The 23,211-nt window shown below is 42.4% G+C and overlaps 2 protein-coding genes across 5 annotated transcripts in view; one reads left to right on the top strand and one right to left on the bottom strand.

Moving 5' to 3' along the window:
• Positions 1 to 4,363: 4,363 nt before the first annotated feature.
• STBD1 (starch binding domain 1) lies at positions 4,364 to 7,324 on the top strand. Of its 2 annotated transcripts, XM_055312986.1 has the most exons (3): positions 4,366 to 4,636; positions 6,366 to 6,545; positions 6,663 to 7,324. In XM_055312986.1, exons 1-3 carry the CDS (start codon positions 4,468 to 4,470, stop codon positions 7,223 to 7,225), a joined length of 912 nt encoding a protein of 303 aa, XP_055168961.1. In that variant the 5' UTR covers positions 4,366 to 4,467; the 3' UTR covers positions 7,226 to 7,324. The 2 variants fall into 2 exon arrangements, with proteins under 2 accessions (XP_055168960.1, XP_055168961.1); XM_055312985.1 differs by having other exon boundaries at positions 4,364 to 4,636; positions 6,366 to 7,324.
• Positions 7,325 to 7,668: 344 nt separating this feature from the next.
• Positions 7,669 to 23,211, bottom strand: part of CCDC158 (coiled-coil domain containing 158) — a 102,900-nt gene continuing 87,357 nt past the window's right edge. For all 3 annotated transcript variants that reach the window (XM_055312983.1, XM_055312984.1, XM_055312982.1), the window contains 5 exons: positions 22,687 to 22,746; positions 18,724 to 18,791; positions 16,060 to 16,218; positions 14,236 to 14,343; positions 7,669 to 11,958 (listed from right to left, as the gene is read on the bottom strand). In XM_055312983.1, coding sequence (XP_055168958.1) covers positions 11,882 to 11,958; positions 14,236 to 14,343; positions 16,060 to 16,218; positions 18,724 to 18,791; positions 22,687 to 22,746 — 472 coding nt within the window. In that variant the 3' untranslated portion in view covers positions 7,669 to 11,881. The remainder of the gene's footprint in view (positions 11,959 to 14,235; positions 14,344 to 16,059; positions 16,219 to 18,723; positions 18,792 to 22,686; positions 22,747 to 23,211) is intronic.

The raw sequence follows: 23,211 nt of genomic DNA, 5'->3' as shown, positions 1-23,211 counted from the left end.
ACTCAGTGTTGACTTCATAGCCTTCACCACATTTACACCTCAGCCTTCCAAATTTGGATGCTTACCCTCACAAATTCAGTAAAGTCGATGACCTCCTATATGTCAAATCCAATCACTTCTTTTTTAATCCTCTATCCTCTTAAATTCTGCTGAGTGACACCCCCTCTCCCCTTCCCATCACCTTCTTGCACTGACTTTGGAAATAAGACTCCCTGTTTTCTCTTCCCTAACTCTTCCTTCCCATCCTCTTTAATCCTCCAGCCCTGCAAACAAAGGTTTTAATTGTTCTGTCTTCATCCTTCCACACAAGGAGGGAGGAATATTTTCTTGCATGAAGTTAAAGAAAAAAAATAAGTTACATAAAAGTATACACATATGTATAGAGAATAATACTAACATATTACATATAAGTATGAATAAATGTAAATGGTCTTGAAAAGTCCATCATTGACTCCCTAATATGTATATTGGATATTTTAAATTTTTATATATGTCATATATACATCTCATATACATATATATACTTAAAATATATAAGTATACTTAATATATAAACTTAAAATACCCATCCATATCTATATCTATTTATACTCTTCCTAATAGCTTAGTAATCAATTAGAAAGTGGGCACTACATTATGGCCCCTAAAATATAATATAAAGATATAATAGCAACATTAGTGGCAATGGGGGACAGCTTTCCAATCTTCTTGAAATTATGCCAACGGCTGAAGCTCATTTTTTTATTTTGTAACATTAATCTCTACCACAGATTTGACTGCTACCTCTCTGTGAGGAATTTCCAATATCTCATTAAACTACATGCCCCCAATTTCAGCTTCCTGCTATTGCCTCAAATTTAACCCATCCCAGGAGAATGCATCATCTTCCTCCCCTGTTTCTACTGAATCTGCCTTTCTCTTCTGTTTCTGTCTTCCTAGGCTCAAAGGACTTCTATATAAAAGCAACAATGTTTGCAACTGTATAGTGATAAACATGGTACAGTTACTGTGATAAACATGTTTTTAGAATATGTAGCCAGACTTCTAAGAAATATGGTAGTGAGTGGAGTACTGCCTTTATTTTTTTTTTAAAGCAGCAACACAGAAATCAATGAGTCAACATTTAAGTTTAGAAAAGCCAAAAGGAAAGACAAATAATGTTCTTTTAAAATGTTGCATGAGAAATATGATGCAAGATAGAAAGAATTCTGATGGGTGGAAAGAACTACATCATTTACTGGTTATATTTTTAATAAATAGCGATTGATGACAATAAACTTTTACTAAGAACCTTCTAGTTATTAGAAATGGATAATGGGGCTTGCTTTCTCTGATTTTACAGATCCATTGAGGTTTCATTTGTGAGCACATTGATAAAGAAACTTTGACCAATGAAGCAGCTCACAAAGTTATCAGTAAGGAAATAAAAAGAAAATGTTGAAGAATTTTCATACTATATATAAAATCACTCTACTTGTTTTAGAGTTTGTAAAATTCAAGGACATCCTATGACATTAAGTTTTACTTTGACAAAAGGAGATAAATTCTAAAATTTTCTACAAAATTCTGACCATTAAAAAATTAGAGCTATAATAGTCTTATGACTTAAGAATGAATTAGTAAGAGTCCATGAGAATGTTATTTTATTTTATTATTTATTTTTAAAAGATTTTATTTATTCATTCATGAGAGAAACAGAGAGAGGCAGAGACACAGGCAGAGGGAGAAGCAGGCTCCATGCAGGGAGACTGATGAGGGACCCGATCCCAGGACTCCAGGATCACCCCCTGGGCTGAAGACAGGCACTAAACCACTGAGCCACCCAGGCGTCCCAAAAATGTTATTTTATACAGTGACATTCACTTTCTTAAAAATACAGCTTTGATATCACTTTTTAGTATTTTCAATTCGTCTCAAGATTTTCTTTTTTTAATCTTAAAGTTGCCTGAATTGAGATGAATGGCTGTTGTTAGTGGTTTTAAATTTTAGCGGTCCAAGGGCACCTGGGTGACTCAATGGTTGAGCATCTGCATTCAGCTCAGGTCATGATCCCCGGGTCCTGGGATTAAGTCCTGCATCAGGCTCTCTGCAGAGCTGCCTGCCTATGTCTTTGCCTCTCTTTCTGTGTCTCTCATGAGTAAATAAATAAAATATTTTAAAAATATATTTTTAGAGGTCTTTAAAAAGCTCATCATTGACTTCCTAATTTGTTTAAGACAGGAAACCTACTTAACAAAAAAATAGCACCTACATCGTGCTAAAAAAAAAAAAAAATGCAAATAGAACCTATATGAAGAGGATGGCATTAAGCTCTTGACTGGGAATACTTGGAGCTTTTGATCCATTCACTCAACCTGTACTTTTTGAGGGACCAGTCTGGGAATGTTCTGAATTCAGCAGAGAACAAAGGACAATAAAATCTGCTTTCATGTAGTTTATCTGAAGATAAGGAAAGAAATCAACCAGAACAAATCCCTGGATTCTACAGTGTATTAGAAGTGATGCCCTAAATACTCAGGAGAAAAATAAAGCAGAGAAGGGTCTAGGGAGGAGGGGGTTGTGATTAAAATTGGGATTATCGGGGAAGGGCTCAGGGGGCAGAACAGCCTTGTGCAAACGGCTGTAGAGGGTGAGGGAGCAGGGAGGGTTAGTTATGTGGCTGGATGTCTGCAGACTCATCGGCTCACCTTTCAGGGCCCAGTCAGGCCTCCTGAGCCCCCTGCCTATGAAAACGGCCACCTACCAATCTGGAGTGCTTTGCCTCTGTCTGCAGCTTCTCCCCGTGCTGCCCACATTAGGGCGGGCTTCAGGTCACACCTGAGAAGCTCCTAGAAGGTTGAGAACTAACCGGGTCTTTTGTCCTGAGATACCGAGCAATTGAGGGTCCTGGGCAGAGGCTCTGAGGATGCTTTAAGGAGTCATTCCGACTGCTGCTTGGAAAGTAGCCTGCAGAGGCTCCAGGGCGGAAGCGGAGAGAGCGGCCCGGCCATAATCCAAGGGAGAGGTGCTGGTGACAGACCAGGGGGTCACTTAGAGCAGAGAAGTAAATTCTTTCTCTTTTAAAAAAGATTTTACTTACTTATTCATGAGAGACACACTGAGAGCGGCAGAGACACAGGCAGAGGGAGAAGCAGGCTCCCTGCGGGGAGCCCGATGGGGGACTCGATCCCACGACCCTGGGGTCACACCCTGGGCCGGAGGCAGATGCTCAAGCGCTGAGCCACCCAGGCGCCCGGAGAAGTAGAATTCTTGATGTAGGATTTCGCAGAAAGAGCAGCAGCTTGCTACTTCCTGCCGACTGTGAGAGGGGAGGAACAGTAGCAGAGGGCGACTGGACATTGTCGGGGTCCCATCCCTGGGGAAGGGTGTGGCTGCCACTTGGTTGTCGGGCTGCCGTGGGCGGGGCAGCGGCGGGTTTGGGGAGGGGGTAGGAAGTCACACCCAGGGAGCTGGGTTTGGGCGTCTCCTTACCCCCTTGCCTCTCCCCGGTCCCTTAGCATTTGCAGGCGTCGTGACCCGACCCGAGGGAGGCACGCCCCAGCCCTGCAGGAACCCGGCCAGGGGCTGCCGTGTGCCCGAACGTGGGGCCCCTTTGAACGATCTGCTTTGCCAGAGGGAGCCCTTTAGTTCGTTCCTCCCGGGCGGTCTTTGCCCGGCGGCCTTAGCAGGTGGGTGCAGAAGTGCGTGCGGTTCAGGCGAGAGGCTCCAGCTGCAGACACGAACGCGGCGATGGGCAGCTTGAAGCTGGTGTGTAAAGGCATCACAGCAACGGAGGAGTGAATCCGCAAGACTGTGTGATTCTTTTCTCACGCGGCTGTTGGATTTGCGAGGATCTAGTTAAACACATACTTCCCCGCAGCGCTTAACAAAGAGGGTCGCTGTTTCTATTAAAACCATCCGTAGGAGCGTGTCCCTGGGCCATGTCCAGTCCGGACCAGAGGGCACGCGTTTTGCAACCACCACGCACCCCAAGAAGAGGTCGAGGAAGCAGCCCCGACTGGATGCGGTTGCGACGAGCGGCACCGATGGCTGGATGGGCCTCACGGGGGGGGGGGCTGCGGAGGCCCCGCTCCCCGCGCCCGTCCGCCTCCGGCGTCTGAGTCCCCGGGAGCCCCGCCCCTGGCCGGCCGCGCCGCCGCGGAGAGTCCACGGGAGGAGGCGCCCAGGGCCCCACGCGGGCGGCGCGGACCCGGCGAGGTCGGGGAGGGGCGTGCGGAGGGGGAGGGCGCTCGAGTCTCCGCCCGGCCGCGGCTCCGGGCTGCAGCCCGGGGTGCGCGGGGCGGGGCGGGGCGCGCGGGGCGGGGCGGGGCGGGGCGGGAGGCCGCCGTGGGTCGCCGAGGGCTGGGCTCCGCGGGGGCGCGGGCCGCAGGGACCGCCGCAGGCTGGGGCGGGCGGGGCAGGTGCGGCGGTGCCCGCGACCCGAGCCGCGTCCGGGCGCCGCGTCCCCGCTGCTGCGGCCTCTCGGCCATGGGCGCCGTCTGGTCCGCCCTGCTGGTGGGGGGCGGCCTGGCCGGGGCGATTTTCGTCTGGCTGCTGCGGGACGCGGCGACGGAGGGCGACCCGGCGCAGAAGGACGGCGCTGCGGGGGACGCCGCGGCTCCGGGGCCCTCCGGGCGGGAGCTGGCCGCCACGCCAGGTACTCTTCCCCGCGTCGCGAAGGCGCTTCCGCGGGGCTCCAGGGTCGCCGGGCGGGGACGGAAGCCGCCTGCAGCCTGACGAGCCTCCCGGCCCGGCGCGACCCTCCCCACGCCGCGCCCCGCGCAGCCCCGCGCAGCCCCGCGCAGCCCCGCGCAGCCCCGCAGCTCCCAGGGGCGCCCCGGAGGGTCCCGGGCCGCCGTCCCAGGGCAGCGCCCCCGGTTCCCGCCGCCCGCCGGCCCCGGCCTGGGGGCGCCCAGGTTCAGGGGGTCCTGCAACCCCCTTCGGTCTCACACCGAGCAGGGGCACTCGCCCTGCCCCAGTCCCGCGGCCGACGGCCCCCACCCCGCGCCGGCTTGGGGAACACCCAGGCTGTGGGCCCCTCCCGCCACCTGGACGCTTCTGTCCGCGAGGCAAAGTTCAGGTTGGACTCCGGCCACCAAGGCCTCGGCTGAAGCCTCGGGGCTCAGTGCCGGCCGCGCTTTCAGAGCTCCCGGGCCGGGGGCGCAGGTCCCCGAAGGGGCCCACCTAACAGGGGCTCCAACTCCAGTGAGGCGGACTGACACCCAGGTTCACGTGTGTACACGCTGGCGACTGTGATAGCCAAAGTAAGGACGCTGGCAGAAAACCGCAGCTTCCAGTGCCCTCGCTGGGCCAGCTGCCCGTGCCTGGGCTCCGCCCGACTGGTGAAAATGACACCTGGGAACTTTATTTTTAGTGCAGTCGGTGTTCATGTGTAGCCATTTAAAGATCTGCCTCTGTGCCTTTCCCACAATTGGTTTGGGATGAGCAGAGAGCTCATCTATCTTCTTCTGAAAGCCAGCCTCATGTTTTGGGTTGAAAGATTAGGAATTCAGGGTAATGTTTATGTCTCACAACCCCATTAAAAAGAGGCAAAATTAAACAAGGCCAAACCCTCACAGACACCCCCCCCCCCCCCCCCCCCCCGCTCGCATCTGTGCTGATTGTATGACTTCGGAGATTTCGGTCTTGTAGGGAGCTATTCCGACTGAGAGTGAGGTGTCCAAGAAGGAAACCGAGCCTTTAGGGAGCTTGGATTGTGTACGGTGAGAACATTTTTTTAAAAAGTGAACAGTCCCTGTGGGGATGTAAAAAGCCTATTTTTGTTGAAGATATTCCTAACGCATATGGGGTTGGCAAAGAGAAACCAGTCCTCTTCCCCCACCATCACCCCCAACTCTTGCACAATGATTCACCACTGTTCTTTGTATTCCCCCACAGTGTCAGCTGCTGGGGATCTGCCCACATCTGTAAGAGCCGATCCCCAGTATGCATGCAGTTCCTGGGAGTGCAAGTGTACTCTTAGGGTCTGTAGGGTAGCCATGCGGATCTTTGCCGGAACAACATTTTTTGATGATAGCAGAACAATGTGGCTGCATGCCAGTATGGTCTAGACTGTGGGGATTGAGGACCATGACAGGGTCACAAGTCTGCTTCTACACTTGCCACTTCATTTACACTCTTGGGTGGGCACACTGATGCTCCCGGATATGCCCTTTATTACTGGATCCACATGCATACTCTTAAAGTACACTGTTGGTGCAATTAGTGTCTGAACTGGGTAATTAAGTACTTGCTTTGAATCGAGATGCATTTTGTGAACTGCAGATACATTAATGATAAAGTCTTCAACAACTAAATCTATTTTCTCAGCCTCTTTTCTCACAAGAACTGCCTAACACTATTACATTTTTCCTTTTGTTTTTTAGAGCATCTTCAAGAAAGCAATGGATGTTTGGTTTCAGAGACCAAAGGCCATGGTAACTTGCAGGAAGCAGCATGGAGACTACAGAGTCCTTCTGGAAAAGACAGTGGTTGCAACAGTTCAAGAGAGCATGTTCCTTCTGGAGGGTTTCCAGCCACAGAATCTCTAGCTACATCTGAGACTGGTAACTCTCGGGGTTACTCTGAAGTTTCAAGAAATGAAAGCCTTGAATCTGCTATAAGAGAATGGGGATTCCAGAAAGGACAAGAGACACTTGCTAATGTAGCTTCCTGTTTTGCAGAAAAGTTGTATTCTAGCAACCTGGTCATTGACAGAGCGAAAGAAGTGAGCCTTGCACAGCTGAGCAATCAGGACCGGGCTGACAATGAGGACTGGGAAATGGTGTCGAGGCACTCATCCTGGGGAGATGCTGCTTTGGGTGGCAGCCTTGAGGCTCCAGTGGTAAGCCCAAACCAGGAAATGGACTGTGGCAGAAGCACTCTTGTGGAACCAAGAGGTCAGGAAGCGGATGTGAAACGGAAAAAGGTGGTAGCGGTGGTTACGGGGTCCCAGCAAGTTAGCATCAGGTTCCAGATCCATTATATCACAAGCACTGGTAAGCAATGTATTGCAATCACTGGAGATCACAAGAGTCTTGGAAGGTGGAATACCTACCTCCCACTCCAGTATAGCAAGGATGGGTTCTGGTGTCGTTCTGTGTCCCTGCCTGCAGATATAGTGGTGGAATGGAAGTTTGTAGTCGTAGAAAATGGGGAGATTACCCGCTGGGAAGAATGTAGCAATAGGTTCCTGGAGACTGGCGGTGAGGATAAAGTGGTACAAAAGTGGTGGGGGATTCCCTGATTGTTTTCAAAGTAGTGGAGAAGCTGTTGTAGAATCTGGAAAAGGTTAAGTTTGTGGAGCACACTGAATAATTTTAAATAAAGTAGAACTCCAAATTTAGCCATCAGAGTTGTTTCAAATTTGCCAGTGGCTTGCATCTGACATGCAGAAATATAATGTAGATAATGCTTCCAGTGAGCATGGACTTTTTTTTCCTGTGGTGTTGATGGGTGGATTTTCGCTGATCCATCGTTACTTCAGGGCTTGGTCCTCTTGGGGAATGACTTGGCTAAGCTTCTGGTGTGGACTGGCCTGGGCGTAGCAAAACCAACTGGCTGCCCAGGGTTCAAGCTTGAGCCTTTGGGTGGGTAATCCTTAAACCCAGGGAGTGAAACAAGTCTCATTCAAAAAGAGCTGCTTTCCTATTGGTACAACTGGAGAAACTCTATTACTACATGCGCAACTTTTTTTTTTTTTAAAGATTTTATTTATTCATGAGAGAGAGAGGGAGAGGCAGAGACACAGGCAGAGGGAGAAGCAGACTCCATGCAGGGAGCCTGATGTGGGACTTGATCCCCAGTCTCCAGGATCAGGCTGAAGGTGGCGCTAAACTGCTGAGCCACCCGGGCTGCCCCATGCACAACTTTTATTTAAAAATAATGCCATATGCAACTGTGATCAGAAATATCTGGTCGCAAGATGTGATTACCAAGGATATGAACTTGTAAGACTTCCCAATGTTTTACTTTGTTTTGCTTGATTTTACCTGCTAGTTATGGTTTGAAGGTAGCAAGTAGGTCTTTGTCTTAATGATGGCAAACTGGTGTAGAAACAAGGGGCCTAGTTAGAGTCAGTCATTGGGAGGAGCCAAGAGGAGAGAGGGAATGGGAATGGGATTCCAGTGTGGGCTGAGTGAGTGGCCTGAGTGATGCTCCTACTACTGCTGGGAGGGACTGCAGCATTCATGTCCCTCTAGGGCCTTTGTAGGACCATCTCTCCCCTGGCTCCTGTTCTCTCACGGGTCTGGACTGACAGAGGGACTGATAGCAATCATTTCTCCAGCCCTCTCCTCTCAGACCAACAGCTATCTTGGGTAACAAAATTATAACAGGACAGTGATAGAGAAGTACGACTTTGTTCTGAGAAGAAATTAAACTTCATTATAACTGAACAAATGTGAGTTTTAATATCTTTATTTGATGTCTGAATTACTTATCTAAACCTTAGTACCATAATAGCTTAGATGTAAAATAAAATACCAATATTTTCCTCCACTAATAACAGACACATAGGAAAAAAGCAAACATCAAGAGGCAAGAGGGGTCCGTTTTTCTCCTCTCTTTAGAGAAAACATTTTGGAATTCCTTTTTAAACTTTACCTTTTGGGGAATCCCTGGGTGGCTCAGCGGTCTAGCGGTCTAGCACCTGACTTCGGCCCAGGGCGTGATCCTGGAGTCCCAGGATCGAGTCCCACATCGGGCTCCCTGTATGGAGCCTGCTTCTCCCTCTGTGTCTCTGCCTCTCTCTCTGTGTGTCTCTCATGAATAAATACATAAAATCTCTTAAAAAAATAAATAAACTTTACCTTTTGGGGGGCACTTGTGTGGCTCAGTTGGTTAAGCATCTGCCTTTGGCTCATGTCATGATCCCAGGGTCCTGGTATGGAGCCCCGTATTGGGCTCCCTGCTCAGTGGAGAGTCTGCTTCTCCCTCTCCTTCTGCCCCTACTTGCCTCCCCCCAACCCACCCCAGGCTCATGCACACTCTGTGAAATAAAAAAAAAAAATTTAAAGGATTTTATTTATTTGATAGAGACGCAGACTCCCCACTAAGCAGGGAGCCCAATGTGAGGCTTGATCCCAGAACCCCGGGATCATGACCTGAGCTGATGACAGACACCTAACCGACTAAGCCACCCAGGTGACCTATGAATTCTTGAAAGAAAAAGAAATAGGGGCACCTGGATGGCTCAGTCAGTTAAGTGTCCACCTTCGGCTCAGGTCATGATCTCAGGGTCCTGGGATTGAGCCCTCTGGCCCCTGCTCATGCTCTCTCTCTTGCTCTATGTCAAATAAAGAAATAAAATCTTTAAAAAAGAAAAAGAAAGGGATCCCTGGGTGGCGCAGCGGTTTGGCGCCTGCCTTTGGCCCAGGGCGCGATCCTAGAGACCCAGGATCGAATCCTACATCGGGCTCCTGGTACATGGAGCCTGCTTCTCCCTCTACCTATGTCTCTGCGCCTCTCTCTCTCTCTCTCTCTCTGTGACTATCATAAATAAATAAAAATTAAAAAAAAAAATTAAAAAAAAAAAGAAAAAGAAAAAAGAAACTCTACCTTTGTTTGGAAGGATATTATGCATGCCTATACTTGAAAATGAATTTTTATATGTTAAAACAACTTGTAATAAGTATAACATCTTCTGGCAAAACAGTGTTTAATCCTGGTCACAGGCAGACTTTGCTGAAAAGAGCATAAACCCAATGGAAAATAGTATTAGGAAGTGCCTACAAGAACATGACAGTTTGGGGCACCTGGGTGGCTCAGTTATTTGGGAATCTGCCTTTGACTTGGGTCATGAGCTCAGGGTCCTGGGAGTGATCCCTACAGGGGGCTCTCTGGGGAAGGGGGTGGGGAGTCTGCTTCTCCCTCTCCCTCTTCCTCTGTGTTCTTCTCTCTCTCTTAAATAAATAAAATCTTAAAGAAAAAAAGTTTTTGGCTCATAGCGCCTGTATGTTAAATTCACATATACTTTTAATATTCTTCATAATGAATTTTATATTCTACCAGTAAAGTCTTCAGAGAGCATTTATTGTTACTTCACAGAATGCCCAAGCATTTCTATTATGTAAAATTAAGGGTAAAACAATTTATAGTAAAAATATCTTTAGAATTCTTTCACTAGCAATTTTATCATTACCTGATGAAATAAAAATTAATCTTTCAGTAAAACCAATTGTTTGAGATACATATATTAAACTTTGTATTTTAAAGAGTTGTTGTAAAATTGGACATGCTTAGAGTGTTAACACTGCCATTTAGGAGAAACAGGATTTAATGTATTCTCTGTGCTGGTTAGGACTGAACCAGCTGCCATCACAGACAGACACCATACCTGTTAAGGCTGTACCAGAAGCCTGTTTCTTGCTCACTAAGTAATCAGCAGTGGGTGTTTCTGGCAGAAGGGCAGTTCTCACTGCAGACTGTCACCCAGGCTGCTTCTGTCCTGGGGCTCTGTCATCCCCTAGGACCTCACTGTCCACTGTATCCAGCTCATGGAAGAGGAGATACAGTGAGGAAAGGCACAGATGCTTACTGAAGAGTCTGGCCAGAAAGTGCTACATCCTGCTCTGTCCACAGTCTTTAGTGAGATCTGATCAGTACACGTGAGGGGCACCGGGGCTGGGAAATAGCCTCTAGCTGAGCAGCCATTCCTCGGTGGCATCTGTACCATGCAACAGGAGTGTGGACTTTTCTGGACAGCTACCCTTCTGCCGGATTGTCCTGTTGTCTCTGGCACGAAGGCCAGAAAAAGTGATTAGAGGACTGGAACTTTCAGCACCCCCACTCCCACCCCCCCGCTGGCCTCAGAAGGGGAGGGGGGCAGCAGATTAAGCTCTATAAACACTCTCGAAGATCTGCTGAGCTTCCAGTTGGCAAACATGTCTGGGTCCTGGGAGGGTGTCATGCCCTGAGAGGGCATGAACTCTTCATGTACCAGAATGTCCTACTTTGCCCTGTGCATCTCTTACATTTTGCTGTTCCTGAGTCGTTGCCTTGAAAATAAACCAGTAATAGTAGATAAAGCACTTTCCTGAGTTCTGTGATCTGTTCTGGCAAGTAGTGAAACTGAGGAGGGAATTGTGGGGAAGTCCAATTTATAGCCGGTCACACACATGTGGCCCAGGACTTGCAATTGCACCTGAGGTGGGGTGCAGTCTTGTGTGACTGAACTCTTAAACCTGTAGAATCTGATGCTAGCTCTGGGGAGTGCTAGCACTGAAATGACCCTTAGGACACCTAGCTGGTGTCCACAATTAAGTTATTGGTGTTAGAAAGCACTCCACATACAAAACCCCCCTAATCTAAGAAAATCTCATTAAGGCAGACTGAATCCATTCAATCTAGAAGTTACCCACTGGCTGAAGAAGAATACATTTTTCCCTTTCTTTCCTTATAGTTATTAATACATAAAAGAGAAACCTTTCTAGAAGTTTTGATTAGGGACCCCAGTGTTCTGTTATCTGATGACATGCATTGATACCAATGGAATGATGAGTTCAGGATCACAAAAGGAATCCCTGTTAGCAAGCTGGAGTTTGTCCTTCTGGGCATTATACCACATATTTTACTTGCATGTGAAGTTTGTTTTTGTTTTTAAAGTTGAAAAGAGTAAGTATTGCTTAAGCACTAGTAAAGATAATAAATTATTCTGGCACATTGGTGTTAGCACAAATTAATACCTTATAAGGTAGGCATACTTTCACATCTAGCTACAACGGTTTTGAGGTTTTACTGTAAGAGCATTCAAGAATAGTTTATTTCAAAATAGAGTTTACAGGACAGGGTGTCTTTTATTAAATTTTCACATAAAAAGAAAAAAGTACACAGGGCACTAATTATAAGCAATACCACAATTAATTGGGCATCATCCCTCTGTAAAGAATAGGCAAGCAATGTATCATTTTAGTAACATTTTTTCCTGGTCTTTCACTTTCTGTATCCTCTTTTCTTGATTCCTGATCATTGAAGACATTGCTGAAAATGTTGATAAAACAAAGTTAGATTAGCGACATCTACTCTGGCTTTCAATTCTATAATGTGCTTCTTAAAAGGTCACCTTGCTACTAGAGAATAGATATATTCTGAGCTCAGAAGTTCTTAAAATTTTCAAAGTAGCATATTTTTGAAAAGACTGATGTTAAAGAGCTATGGGTAAATCTTTACTCTTTCAGTTGTTTTAAAGAACCTAATTATTATAGAAGCAATACATACTAATTGTGAATAATCTGAACACCTCAGAAGGGTACAAAGAGAGATGAAGGTGAAGGTCAGTGTCTGTCTCTGCTCCCTCAATCTGCTGAACTCCCCTCAGGGGGCATCACTTAAAACAGTTTGGTGAATATCTTCATGTACATGCACACATGAGCGCACACACACATACACACACTTTTTTGCACACGTGGAAATATGTGGCATAAATTGTTCTGTAGTTTGCTTTATTCACTTAAAAAATGTCAATATTTTTCCAGTTTAGCTCATGTTTTGTTCTGACTGCATAGGATTCCATTATATGGATCTACCAACATGTTAGTAAATAAAATTTTAAAAAGTTGATTTCTTAGGCTTCTGACTATTGAAAAATAAGTCACGGGGATGAAAGGTACAGCATGGGGAGTATAGTTAATAGTATTTTAATAGTGTTGTGTGGTGGGTGACAGGTGGTAGCTACACTTGTGAACACAGCAGAAAGTATAGAGAAGTTGAATCACTATGTGCTACACCTGAAACTAATGTTAACATTGTCAACTACACTTAAGTAGAAGAAGTCTTCTTATTCTCATTTATAAACAATGCTATTTATAAACAGGCTTTTGTGTGTTTGTACAATTTTTTCTTGAACTAATTGCTATAAGTGGAATTTCTGAGTCAAAGCATATGTACAATTTAAATCTTGATAAATGCTCCCAAAATTCTCTCTAAATCTGTTTCATAATTTCCAAGAGACATTCTATCCAGACAATGCATCAAATAAAAATGTTTTTCTTTTTTAAACAAATACAACATATCTCCCATTTGTATTATTGCATTATTATACTGAGTATATACACAGACATATACTCAGAAATAGAAGCCAAACTGTGAATAAAAATGGGGCCAATAAAATAATGCATCTTTTAAAAAATTCACAATAAACTTAAAATCAAATGTTTTTCTTGATGTTTATATACACAGGGATCTGGGATTATCAGAAGGGATGTGGAGTTTTCCCTAATAATAATTTGGTATAGCCTTAGCAGATTAAAAAATGTGGGCTTTCAAGTCAGCAGTAGCAGCTCTAATACTCATTGTGTGACTTACAACTTATTGATTGTGATGTGATCTTCAGTTTCCTCATTTTCGAATGACCTGATATTAGCACCCACCTCCCAGTATTGATGAGGCTCACATAAAGAAAACATAAGTCAAGCACTGAGTACAGGGCCTGGTGCGTAGCTGGTAATTGCTCAGTAAATACCAATAGCTACTATTATTACTAATAAGGGTTAAACTTACTTTAGAAGGAATTGTTCTTAGAAAAGTATTTATACCCTTCATCTAGCAACTTATATTTCCTAGAGATGGAACAATAGGCTAAGAATAACAAGTATACTCCAAAATTACTTCTGACAAAGGCTTCTGGATTCATGGATTATACCAGAAAAGCACAAAACACGACAGCCCTTCCAAATCCTTGGAACATATCCATAACCTCCCACATCCATGGGAACATCCACTTAGAACTTATGCCCCAAAAGTTGCCCACCATCTGCAGAGTACGACAGTTTTCATTCAAACAGCTTTAGTACATTTAAAAGTAGTTTATCTTTTTATTAAGGGATTCATTGGGTGGCAGTCTCTTCTGGTCTATGCTAATTCAACTCCCGCGTAAAGTGAAACAAATTTATTTTTTCTAGCTATCAACTGCAATGTTATCCTGTCATACACAGGCTTGCGTACAGACCTAACGGAGATGAGAAAGAGTGTGTGTGGGGAAGTCTCATGTGAAAAACTGCTCAAAATGTATCCTGAGGATTGCTCAGCAGTATTATCACCCTTATTAGATGACAGAATAGAGCGGGGCTTAAGTGACCTCCCCAGGGTTGTACATCAATCCAGGGGTTAGTCATGGGTAAGATCTTCATATTTTGACTGAGGCTTCTGAATTGCATATTCAATATCCTCCTCAGCCAGTCTATAGATAGAAGGCTTAACCTGAAGGGAAGGTGAGTATTCTTTTGAGCAAGGAAGATCTCTCTGAAATGTACACGGTACCTTGGTTCTTCATCTGTAAATCTTCTACCAGAGTTTGCAAGCTTTCCAGTCTGTTCTGAAGCTTTCTGCATGTTTTTCCTGTTGTTTCTATTGGCTGAGACTGTGAAGCTATTAGAAAATTGCTTAGATGTGATATTAAAAGTCTGTTCAGTATTTCTTTTTAGAAATCTTCCAATGACAGGCTAAACAACCTTTCCTCTAGAATAATGGAAACTTTAAAACACTATTTAAAAATAAAAAGTGTTTTATCTAAATATTGCAATACTAGTGTATTTGATTGTTTCAAACCAATCTGATTTGTTATTATTTAACTACATAGCATTAAATGGGATGAGTGAGAGTACTTTAAATGTAATGATACATTCTGCATTATAAATGACAGCTTTTCATACCAAACCTGAGTAGCTCCATTAACTTAGGATTTGGAAGAGCAAGATTAATACTGATACTGCCAACAATTTTGAATGTGTGTGAGACCAAGTACCCATATCCATTGGCTGTCACCTGAATGAGGACAGTGTTCTTTGGTGGGAAAGGGTACAGATGCTGACATGGCTGCAGTGAACCTAGAATAAGTGCGGCAGTAGCAAGTCAAGAGGGGCTAGAAGGATATAAGCTAAACTCTAATAAGCATGCTGTTTTGCCAATCCCTAAAAAGACTGATTGACAATCTTGAATTTTTAATTTTGATCTTAGTCCCTGCCTTGCTGTATAATCTTGAAAATATTTTTTGGTGGCTCATTTTCCCATTAAAAAAACCTTTTCAGTACAGAGATGTTAATATTAAAGGCAATCATCTAAGAATCATTTTAGTTCAGAGGATGAAAAACAGTTACTCAGAGAGTTTTCACATAGATAATATGTATGTGATGAATATCTGACAGTAGAAAAAAATGCCATGTTATCATGTAATCACAATAATGAGGTGACCAGAAACATTGTTCTACTCCTACAATAGTCACTGCTCTAATAGTTAAAGAATTTGCTGCTCTAAAGTTTTTAAAAATACTAAAGGATAACTGAGAAACATTAAGAGAGGAAGGAGAACAAAATGCAGGAAAAAAGATGACAAAAAAGAAAATGTATTAAAATCTGTGATTAGGCTGTGATTTTTATTTTGGGGTGAATCTAGAAATGTGTGCGGCAGAGAATTTCTCAGGACTAAGACCTGACTTAAGAGTGATGCAACAGTTTGCCCAGCTTATCCCTTATCAAAGGGATCGATGCAAGAGAGCATTGGGGTTATCGGTGTTGCTGTCATATATTGTAAAGACATTTCAAGTTTAATTCGACATATACATACATATATCTATCGTCCACTTACTCATCATGCACTTAAATCTAAATCAAACATTTTTCTCATCTGTTTTAGCAAATATCAACTTAAAAATTTAAAAATGAGAACATTTTGACAAATTTGTATGATAGATACTTGCCCTTAAAAAAGCAGAGACTGAAAAGAGCCATAGTTTTAGAGAATGTAAATAAGAAAACTCATAGTATTAAAAAAAAAAAAAAAGACCCAAAATCTTACCATAAAATAGGGGGGAAAAGTTCCTTACTCATGTTAGAGAAAGAAAGAGAAAATATTCACATATGATATCTCTGCATATTTATTAAGGAGAGTGTGTGTGTGTGCGTGTGCACGTGTGCACGCACAATAACTGTTTTATTTAAATAAGACTCAAGTTACACAGCATCAGTTAGAGCTTGCACATAAGATCACCATGTAAAAGTTTATTAATTCTGATTATGGAAAAGAACTTTCAATTCACCAGAGCAGGAAATCAATTAATCTCATCAGAGACACCAGATCATTCTTACCTTTAACAGAAGCAGAGGAATGAACAGGTTTTGTGGCTCTATATTGTGATGTGGAACCTACTGAATCTTCAACTGAACTAGTTAGGAGTGAGTGAACTGGAGACTTCTTAGGAGAAGAATGGAATGAATGAGAAGCTGAGTTTTTCACAGATGGACTTGCTAAAATTTGGCAAGAACAAAAATAAAAGGACAGAATTAATTTAAAATAGTATACGGGGCAGCCCACGTGGCTCAGCGGTTTAGCGCCACCTTCAGCCCAGGGCCTGATCCTGGAGACCCGGGATGGAGTCCCACATCAGGCTCCCTCCATGGAGCCTGCTTCTCCCTCTACCTGTGTCTCTGCCTCTCTCTCTCTGTCTCTCATGAATAAATAAATAAATAAAATCTTAAATAAAAAATAGTATACTGCCCCTCTTAAAAAGTCAAACTTTCATGAGTGAATGTTCCCAATGATGGGGGTGAGGGGACATTCTGATAAATACCCAAGGCTTTGGGTTAGAACTGCAAAGGTGTAAGACCTGCCCTTGGGGGTCCTGGGGTCCAGCTTCAAATTCTCTTAATTTCTGTTTGGATTAAACTGACCTGGGGCTATGGTGTTCTTAGTTGTCTACCAGAAGCAAGCACAAATGCCATTTGGAGGAAGGCAGCCTTATTCTAGGCTGCAGAGTATCTGTATAATTTTGCAAATATATCTATCATACGATAAAAATAACTAAGCATAGAAGGGGACAAAATGACACAGCAGAAAACCGAGAGGAAAAAAATACAGATCACAGACGCAGACCCACAAGGTCTAGATAATGGAATCCCAGACAAGCACAGACTTAAGCAGCATTATTTCAAACCCCAAATGGGCTCTTCTTAATAAAGAAAAACCATAACTGGATGTAATAAAAACTGCTAAAAAACATCCTCGAAAAACAAACCAGAGACAAAAACAATCCTAAAGCTGCCAAAAGGGCAAAAACAAATAGGTTACATTAAAATGAGCAACCATTAAACTTAGAGCTGACTTCTTAGAAACAATGGAAGCCAAAAAAAAAAAAAAAAAAAGGAAGATTTTCAAAGTGAAGGAAAAATGTCAACTTGAAATTCTATACTCAACAAAAATATCCTTCAAAAATGAGGATGAAATAAAGACAACTGCAGAAAAACAGAAACTGAGAGAGTGTATCACCAACAGACTTCTGTTAAAGGAAAAATTAAAGGCACAAGAGTAAAACGATACCAGGTAGAAGGTAAATTATAGGTATGTGGGTATACCTAAATGGATGTTAACTGTACAAAATAATGAAAATTATCCATTGTGGTATTCACCTTTATAGTTAAAATATATATGCGACAACAATTGTATGTAACTTGAAAGGATAGTGAATGGAATTAAGATGCTCTGAAGTACTCACGACACAGGAGAAAAGGTAAAAGCATTCGTGTGTATTAATCTAATAAGGCAAAGATATATGTTGTATTCTCTTGGGTAATTATCAAAACAACAGTAAAAACATGTAAGTGAAATTTCAAATAATTTAATTTCAAATAAATGCTTTTTCTTCAAAGTATTAGTTCATAAAAGATTTCTCATAAGTTAAAGATTATTTAAAAATTAAAAATTGACATTTTATTGAAAACTATTATGTTTTGATTTTAGATATATATTGACAATCTTGTATAAAAACAAGAAAACCTGGAAACTTATCTTTCTTTTATCTCTTTCACCTCACACCTCAATTTTCCTTGTATCCTTGTCCAGATTTATACCTAGACTTCTGTTGAATATCATTTTCAGTTTCATTCTTTCCTATTCATTTCATTATCTTCTATAGGATGACAACTTATACCTTCCAAATCTAATATACTCTCTGTAATTATTTTTCATCTTTCTTTTTGTGTCATTTTCTCTAAGAGGTCTGGTGATTTCAAGTCTATGTGATTTCAGTCATGCCTATTGTATTTCTATTTTTCTCAAGGCTTTCTCTTGTAATGTTTTTATTTTTCTCTTCCATTTCCAGTCTGTTACGACATTTTGCTTTTCAACAGATTCTGTTATCTTTCAATTTCTTCCTTGACCTCCTTATTTTGCAGACAGGATTATAAGTCTTTGGAAACGATAAAGAGAACCATCTGTCTCAATTCTTTTTGTTTTCATCCATTCAATAAGTATTTATTGAGCACCTGCTATGTGCCTAGTATATATCAGGAAACCAAACAAAGACATCTGCCTTTGTGCAGCTTTTGTTTAGCAGGAGGTGACACAGTCATCTTTATGAACAACATAAATGAGTAAGTTATGTATTGAAAGATACTAAGTGTGATTTAAAAAAAGAAAAAGGATGACTGGGAATATGGCAGAATTACAATCTTTACAGAAGGTGGTAAGAGTAGTCTCAGTGAGTAGGTGGCATCTGAGCAATGCAAGGGACAGTGGCATAAAGGCCTTGGAGGATGAAACAGAGTAGAGGAAAGGGAGGAGGGGGAGAAGGGGGAGGAGGGGGAGGAGGAGGAGGAGGGGGAGGAGGAGGAGGAGGAGGAGGAGGAGGAAATGAGACTGGAGAGTTAATGGAGACTTACAGGCTACAGTCATACCCGCTTCTACTCTCATGAAAATGAGAAGCCACTGCAGAGTTTTAGGCAGGCCCAATTTCTGTACTTTCATTGACTACTCACCTGTAGATGGGAATGTAAAGCAACTAGATGGATCTTCCAAGTCTCCTGTGTGTAATGTGACTGGCTCTCTGGAACATAAGGATGGTCATGCAAACATTCCATTTCACAAACACAGTGCTTAGATTTATGGACAGAAGCAAGCTAATGCACACAAAAGTGACATCTTAAAATATAAACAAAAGATGGCAGCTATGATCCTAAATTGCAGAAATCCTAAAATACCCTAAGGGGGAGACCCAAAGTTGCATTTTTTTTTTATGCATTAGGTACCCATGAACATTCTGCAGAATAGACATGCAGTAATATTGGTTATACAATTCATTTTTTGGTGATAATAGCTTATAACCCAAATATTTCTCTCATAGATTCTAAGAGATACAATCCCAGTAACTTATTTTAAAATAGAAAAAAAAAAAAAGCCCACAAAGACAAAAACAGGAACCTCTTTTGGCAACAGCAATATCACTTTACAAAACTATCACTTAGTTAAATCGAGTTGCAATAAACCACACTGTTCTCTGTGGTTTGGGTAACGGTACAAGAATATTATGGTGGGGGGATCCCTGGGTGGCGCAGCAGTTTGGCGCCCACCTTTGGCCCAGGGCACGATCCTGGAGACCCGGGATCGAATCCCGCGTCGGGCTCCCGGTGCATGGAGCCTGCTTCTCCCTCTGCCTATGTCTCTGCCTCTCTCTCTCTCACTCTGTGACTATCATAAATTTAAAAAAAAAATTAAAAAAAAAATTTCCACATATGAGTGAAATCATATGTTGAAAAAAAAGAATATTATGGTGGTAGTTTTCTTGCAGGGGGTTTGTGATGTCAACACTGTTTTAATTATAACACTAAGATATTATTATCATCTTTTTAATTCTCAGTCTCTCACGAGTGTATAGTGGAGTTTCCCCGAGGTATCACAGTATCTGACACCACAAGAGGTTAACTGCAAATGTAGACATGAGAACCCAGCTATCTTTTATTAAGCCACATATTAAATTGTAAAACAATGCCTTCTCAACAATTTTTTGTTTGAAAAAGTTATTTTTTATAATAAAATGCCATTATGTCAACATGTAATATAGTTATTTCTAAATGTATATCAAAGGGTTTTACATTTTTAAAATGCTTAATATGATAATTTATTTCCCAATACTTAGAATAGCAATAGAAATGACTTATACAAACAAAAGTTCTTAGGAATCTTCAATATTTGTGACTACAAAGGGGGTCTGAGACCAAAAAGTTTGAGAATAGCAACATTAGGAGAAAAGCCCTGGAAAGGAAGTTTCATGGCTATATTATGGATAGCCTTAATTATCAGAGCAGTTTGTTTCTGCTGCAGTAGGCAGTAGGGTGCCTTTGAATAGTCTGAGGTGTGCTTTAGGCAGATCAATTTGAAATTGATATATAGAAGTGACGAGAACATGCAAGAGACTGGAAATTCTAAAACAGCCACACTAAACACCATCAAGGCCACCACCATAGCCTAAGAAAGGGAACAAGGCCTAATGCAGTGTGGTAGGCTCAGTAATGGCCACCATGTAGATCTGCTTCTGAATTTCAAAAACATACAAGTGCTACCTTACATGGCAACAGAGTCTCTCTGCAGATGTGATGAAATTAAGGATCTTGAGGTGGGGAGATTATCCTGGGTTATCTGGGAGGTTATCCCAAGGGTCTATAAGAGGGAGGCAGGGGGAGATTTCATTCGGGACAGTGAAGACAATGTGGCAACTCAGCAGACAGAGATGCTGTGCTATGCTGCTATCTGAAGATGAAGGGAGAAGCCATGACCTAGAGTGCAAGGAATGAAACTCTACAAGCTGAAAAAAGTAAAGAAATGGTTTAACTCCAAGAGCTTCTGGAGAGTGTGGCTCTGCCAATATCTTAACTTCACCCAGTGGAACTGATTGAGGACTTTGGGCTTCCTTGGAAATGTAAGAAAGATAAATCTGTGTGGTTTAAACCACTAATTTAGTTACAGCAGCCATAGGGAATTAAAACAGGCAGCTGGAGAGGATGTACAAAGAAGAAAATGAATTTGAGAACTGTTTTAGAGTTGAAATTAATTGAGATTTAGTGGCTAGAGAAACAAGACAAAGGAGGAAGAAGAATCAAAGATAATGTTAGAGGTGCCCTGGAAAGCAGGACTCCATTGACAGAAACAGAAGACAAGATGGGGGGAATGGTTTTGTGAAATGATTGCCTTTGTTTCATTTTGGTCATTATGATCTTCCAGTCTTTATGTTTCAGCTCCTGAAACATCCATATGGAGATGTGTAAAGGGGAGCTAGATGTTTCGAAGCCTTTATTGGAAATCTTCCTTAGGTCATAATGTTGCTCATTAAGTTTTAATAATATAACAAAATAAGAAAAGTCAATTCTCCACAACACTTCTGAGACATGTAGCTCTCAGAATAATTCAAGCACAAAGCCACATACCAGAGGTGCTCATTTCTTTAATTTTTTATTCTGTTCTGGTATATGGACTATATTGATTTAACTTAAAAGGTTGCAGAGGTTTCTAAGTGAAGAAACGTTGCTGTAAGGTATTGAGTAAAAGCAAAGGTGATGCAATGAGTGAACTGTTACAGTAAAACAGTAACTATGATATTCTTTCTCATTTTCTATAAAGAAACTCACATAAGTGTGAGTTTTTAAAATGGCCAATCTGCCATTGTAGAGAGTATTTAAATGCATCTTTGATCTTCTAGTGTGTTTCATACATTTCAGAGCTTCTATAAAATATGTGAAAACCTCTTCTTCCCACGGCTTCTGGGCAGCTCAGTTAGGGAGAGGCAGACTTTTGGTTTGGGCTCAGGTCATGATCTTGTGGTCATGAGATCATCAGGCTCCCTGCTCAGCAGGGAGTCTGCTTCAGATTCTCTTTCCTTCCTCCTTAGCTGTTCCCTCCTTCTTGCTTGTGCTTTCTCTTTCTCTCTCTCTCTCAAATAAAATCTTAAGAAAAAAAGAAAGAAAGAAAACCTATTTGAACATAGGAAGGGGCCAGGTCCCAGCTTTTCCTCCTCATTCTCTTGCTTCACAAACACATCATTCCTGAAAGGAACAGATTTCTACAACATGCTGGTCGTGGAAAAACTATAGCAGAGCTTCACATATCTTAGGGGAGTAATCCCTCTGTGCCTCATGTTGAGGACTGGGCTCCTTCCCAGAGAGCTCAGTCTAGACACACAGAGGTGCTCATATGCTTGAGCTCAGGAGCTGGCAGGACCAGAGTTCAAACGGTACAAGCTATATGACCCTGGCAAGTTGCTTAAGCAATCTTGAGTCTTCATTTCTAACACATATATGGACATAATAATGCGTAAGTCAAAGATTAAGTTAGATAGACTAAATGAAGTAAGTCTAAAGCACTTAGAAAATGTAAATAAAAATATGCAGTAGATAGCTGCAGATACTATTAATAGGCTCCACGTCGTGTAAGATGGCTAGGTGAGAAGAACACGCCAACTCATTTAAGAGAAAGGTACATTTAGAAAGATTCAAGTCCACTGTATGTATTGATCAAGCAGTAGAGACAGTAAGAAAGTATTTATAATACGGTCTTAATTCACTCACTAAACAAACGTTTTACTAAATGGCTACTCTGTGTCAGGCAAATGGCTGGTGCTGAAGATACCACAAGGAATAAGCCTCTGCCTAACTGGATTTAAACATAATTCATGTTCATATTCTCAAGATATATGAAAGGCTCTGATATCTCTATTTCTTTTTAGGAGGATAAAAATCTAAAAGATAAAAGTCAGTTTTTTGGGCATTTGGGCTTTGGAAGGCAGTCAGTCAATAAACCATAAATACATGTAGTCTTGCCCACAGTTACATTTTATGGACCTAACGTCGAGGGTGGCACATCACAGGTAGTTAACAATCTATTGAAATAAGGAGTAAATAGTAGAAATGTGGAGTCCTGTACAGTCAGGGGCTGGTAAGATCATTTCTTACCTGCTAAGAGTGTCACTGGATTTGCTACCTTCAGTGGAGTCCCTTAATGAGTTGTTGCTTCTGTTGGCAAAAGGATGGGAAAGATGAAGGCTACATGGTGTAATTTTTACTTAATGATAAGACAACATTGTTTCTCTGAATGTTGCTTTTACACCAACACTGACTCAAAGAGTGAGACTGGGCCACTGGCTTTTCCAGGTAGAGAAACAATGTGAAGAAAAGCTTGACAACAAAAGGAATGGTTCCTTTTGGGAACCAGGAATAGTCTGTTTGGGTTAGAGCACACTATGGGAGCTAAGGGGGTTGCTGATAAGTTAGGGAGCCCTCCTTCAATGTCAGACCAGGGAACCAGTTCCCTACTGCAGCAGGCAGTGTGGGCTGATGAAGATCCGACAGTAATGTCCTCTGTGTCTTACATGAGTAACAAATTAATATTAGCTGTTTTCCTCCTTGGCTAAAAAAAAGGAGGCTGTCTCTGTTGAGGGGTTATGGATTTCATTTCTTTGTGCTCTTTTTAGGATTTCA

This window comes from Nyctereutes procyonoides, unplaced genomic scaffold (assembly GCF_905146905.1).
Source record: "Nyctereutes procyonoides isolate TBG_1078 unplaced genomic scaffold, NYPRO_anot_genome, whole genome shotgun sequence".
Lineage (NCBI taxonomy): Eukaryota > Metazoa > Chordata > Mammalia > Carnivora > Canidae > Nyctereutes > Nyctereutes procyonoides.
This window is presented reverse-complemented; position numbering and strand designations above follow the sequence as displayed.

What these genes read in the sequence shown, in the direction of transcription:
- STBD1 (XM_055312985.1), top strand. Translation starts at nt 4,468, where the DNA reads ATGGGCGCCGTCTGGTCCGCCCTGCTGGTGGGGGGCGGCCTGGCCGGG. An exon ending in GGAGCTGGCCGCCACGCCAG is followed by an intron (nt 4,637 to 6,365) that starts GTACTCTTCCCC and finishes TTTGTTTTTTAG; the next exon opens with AGCATCTTCAAGAAAGCAAT.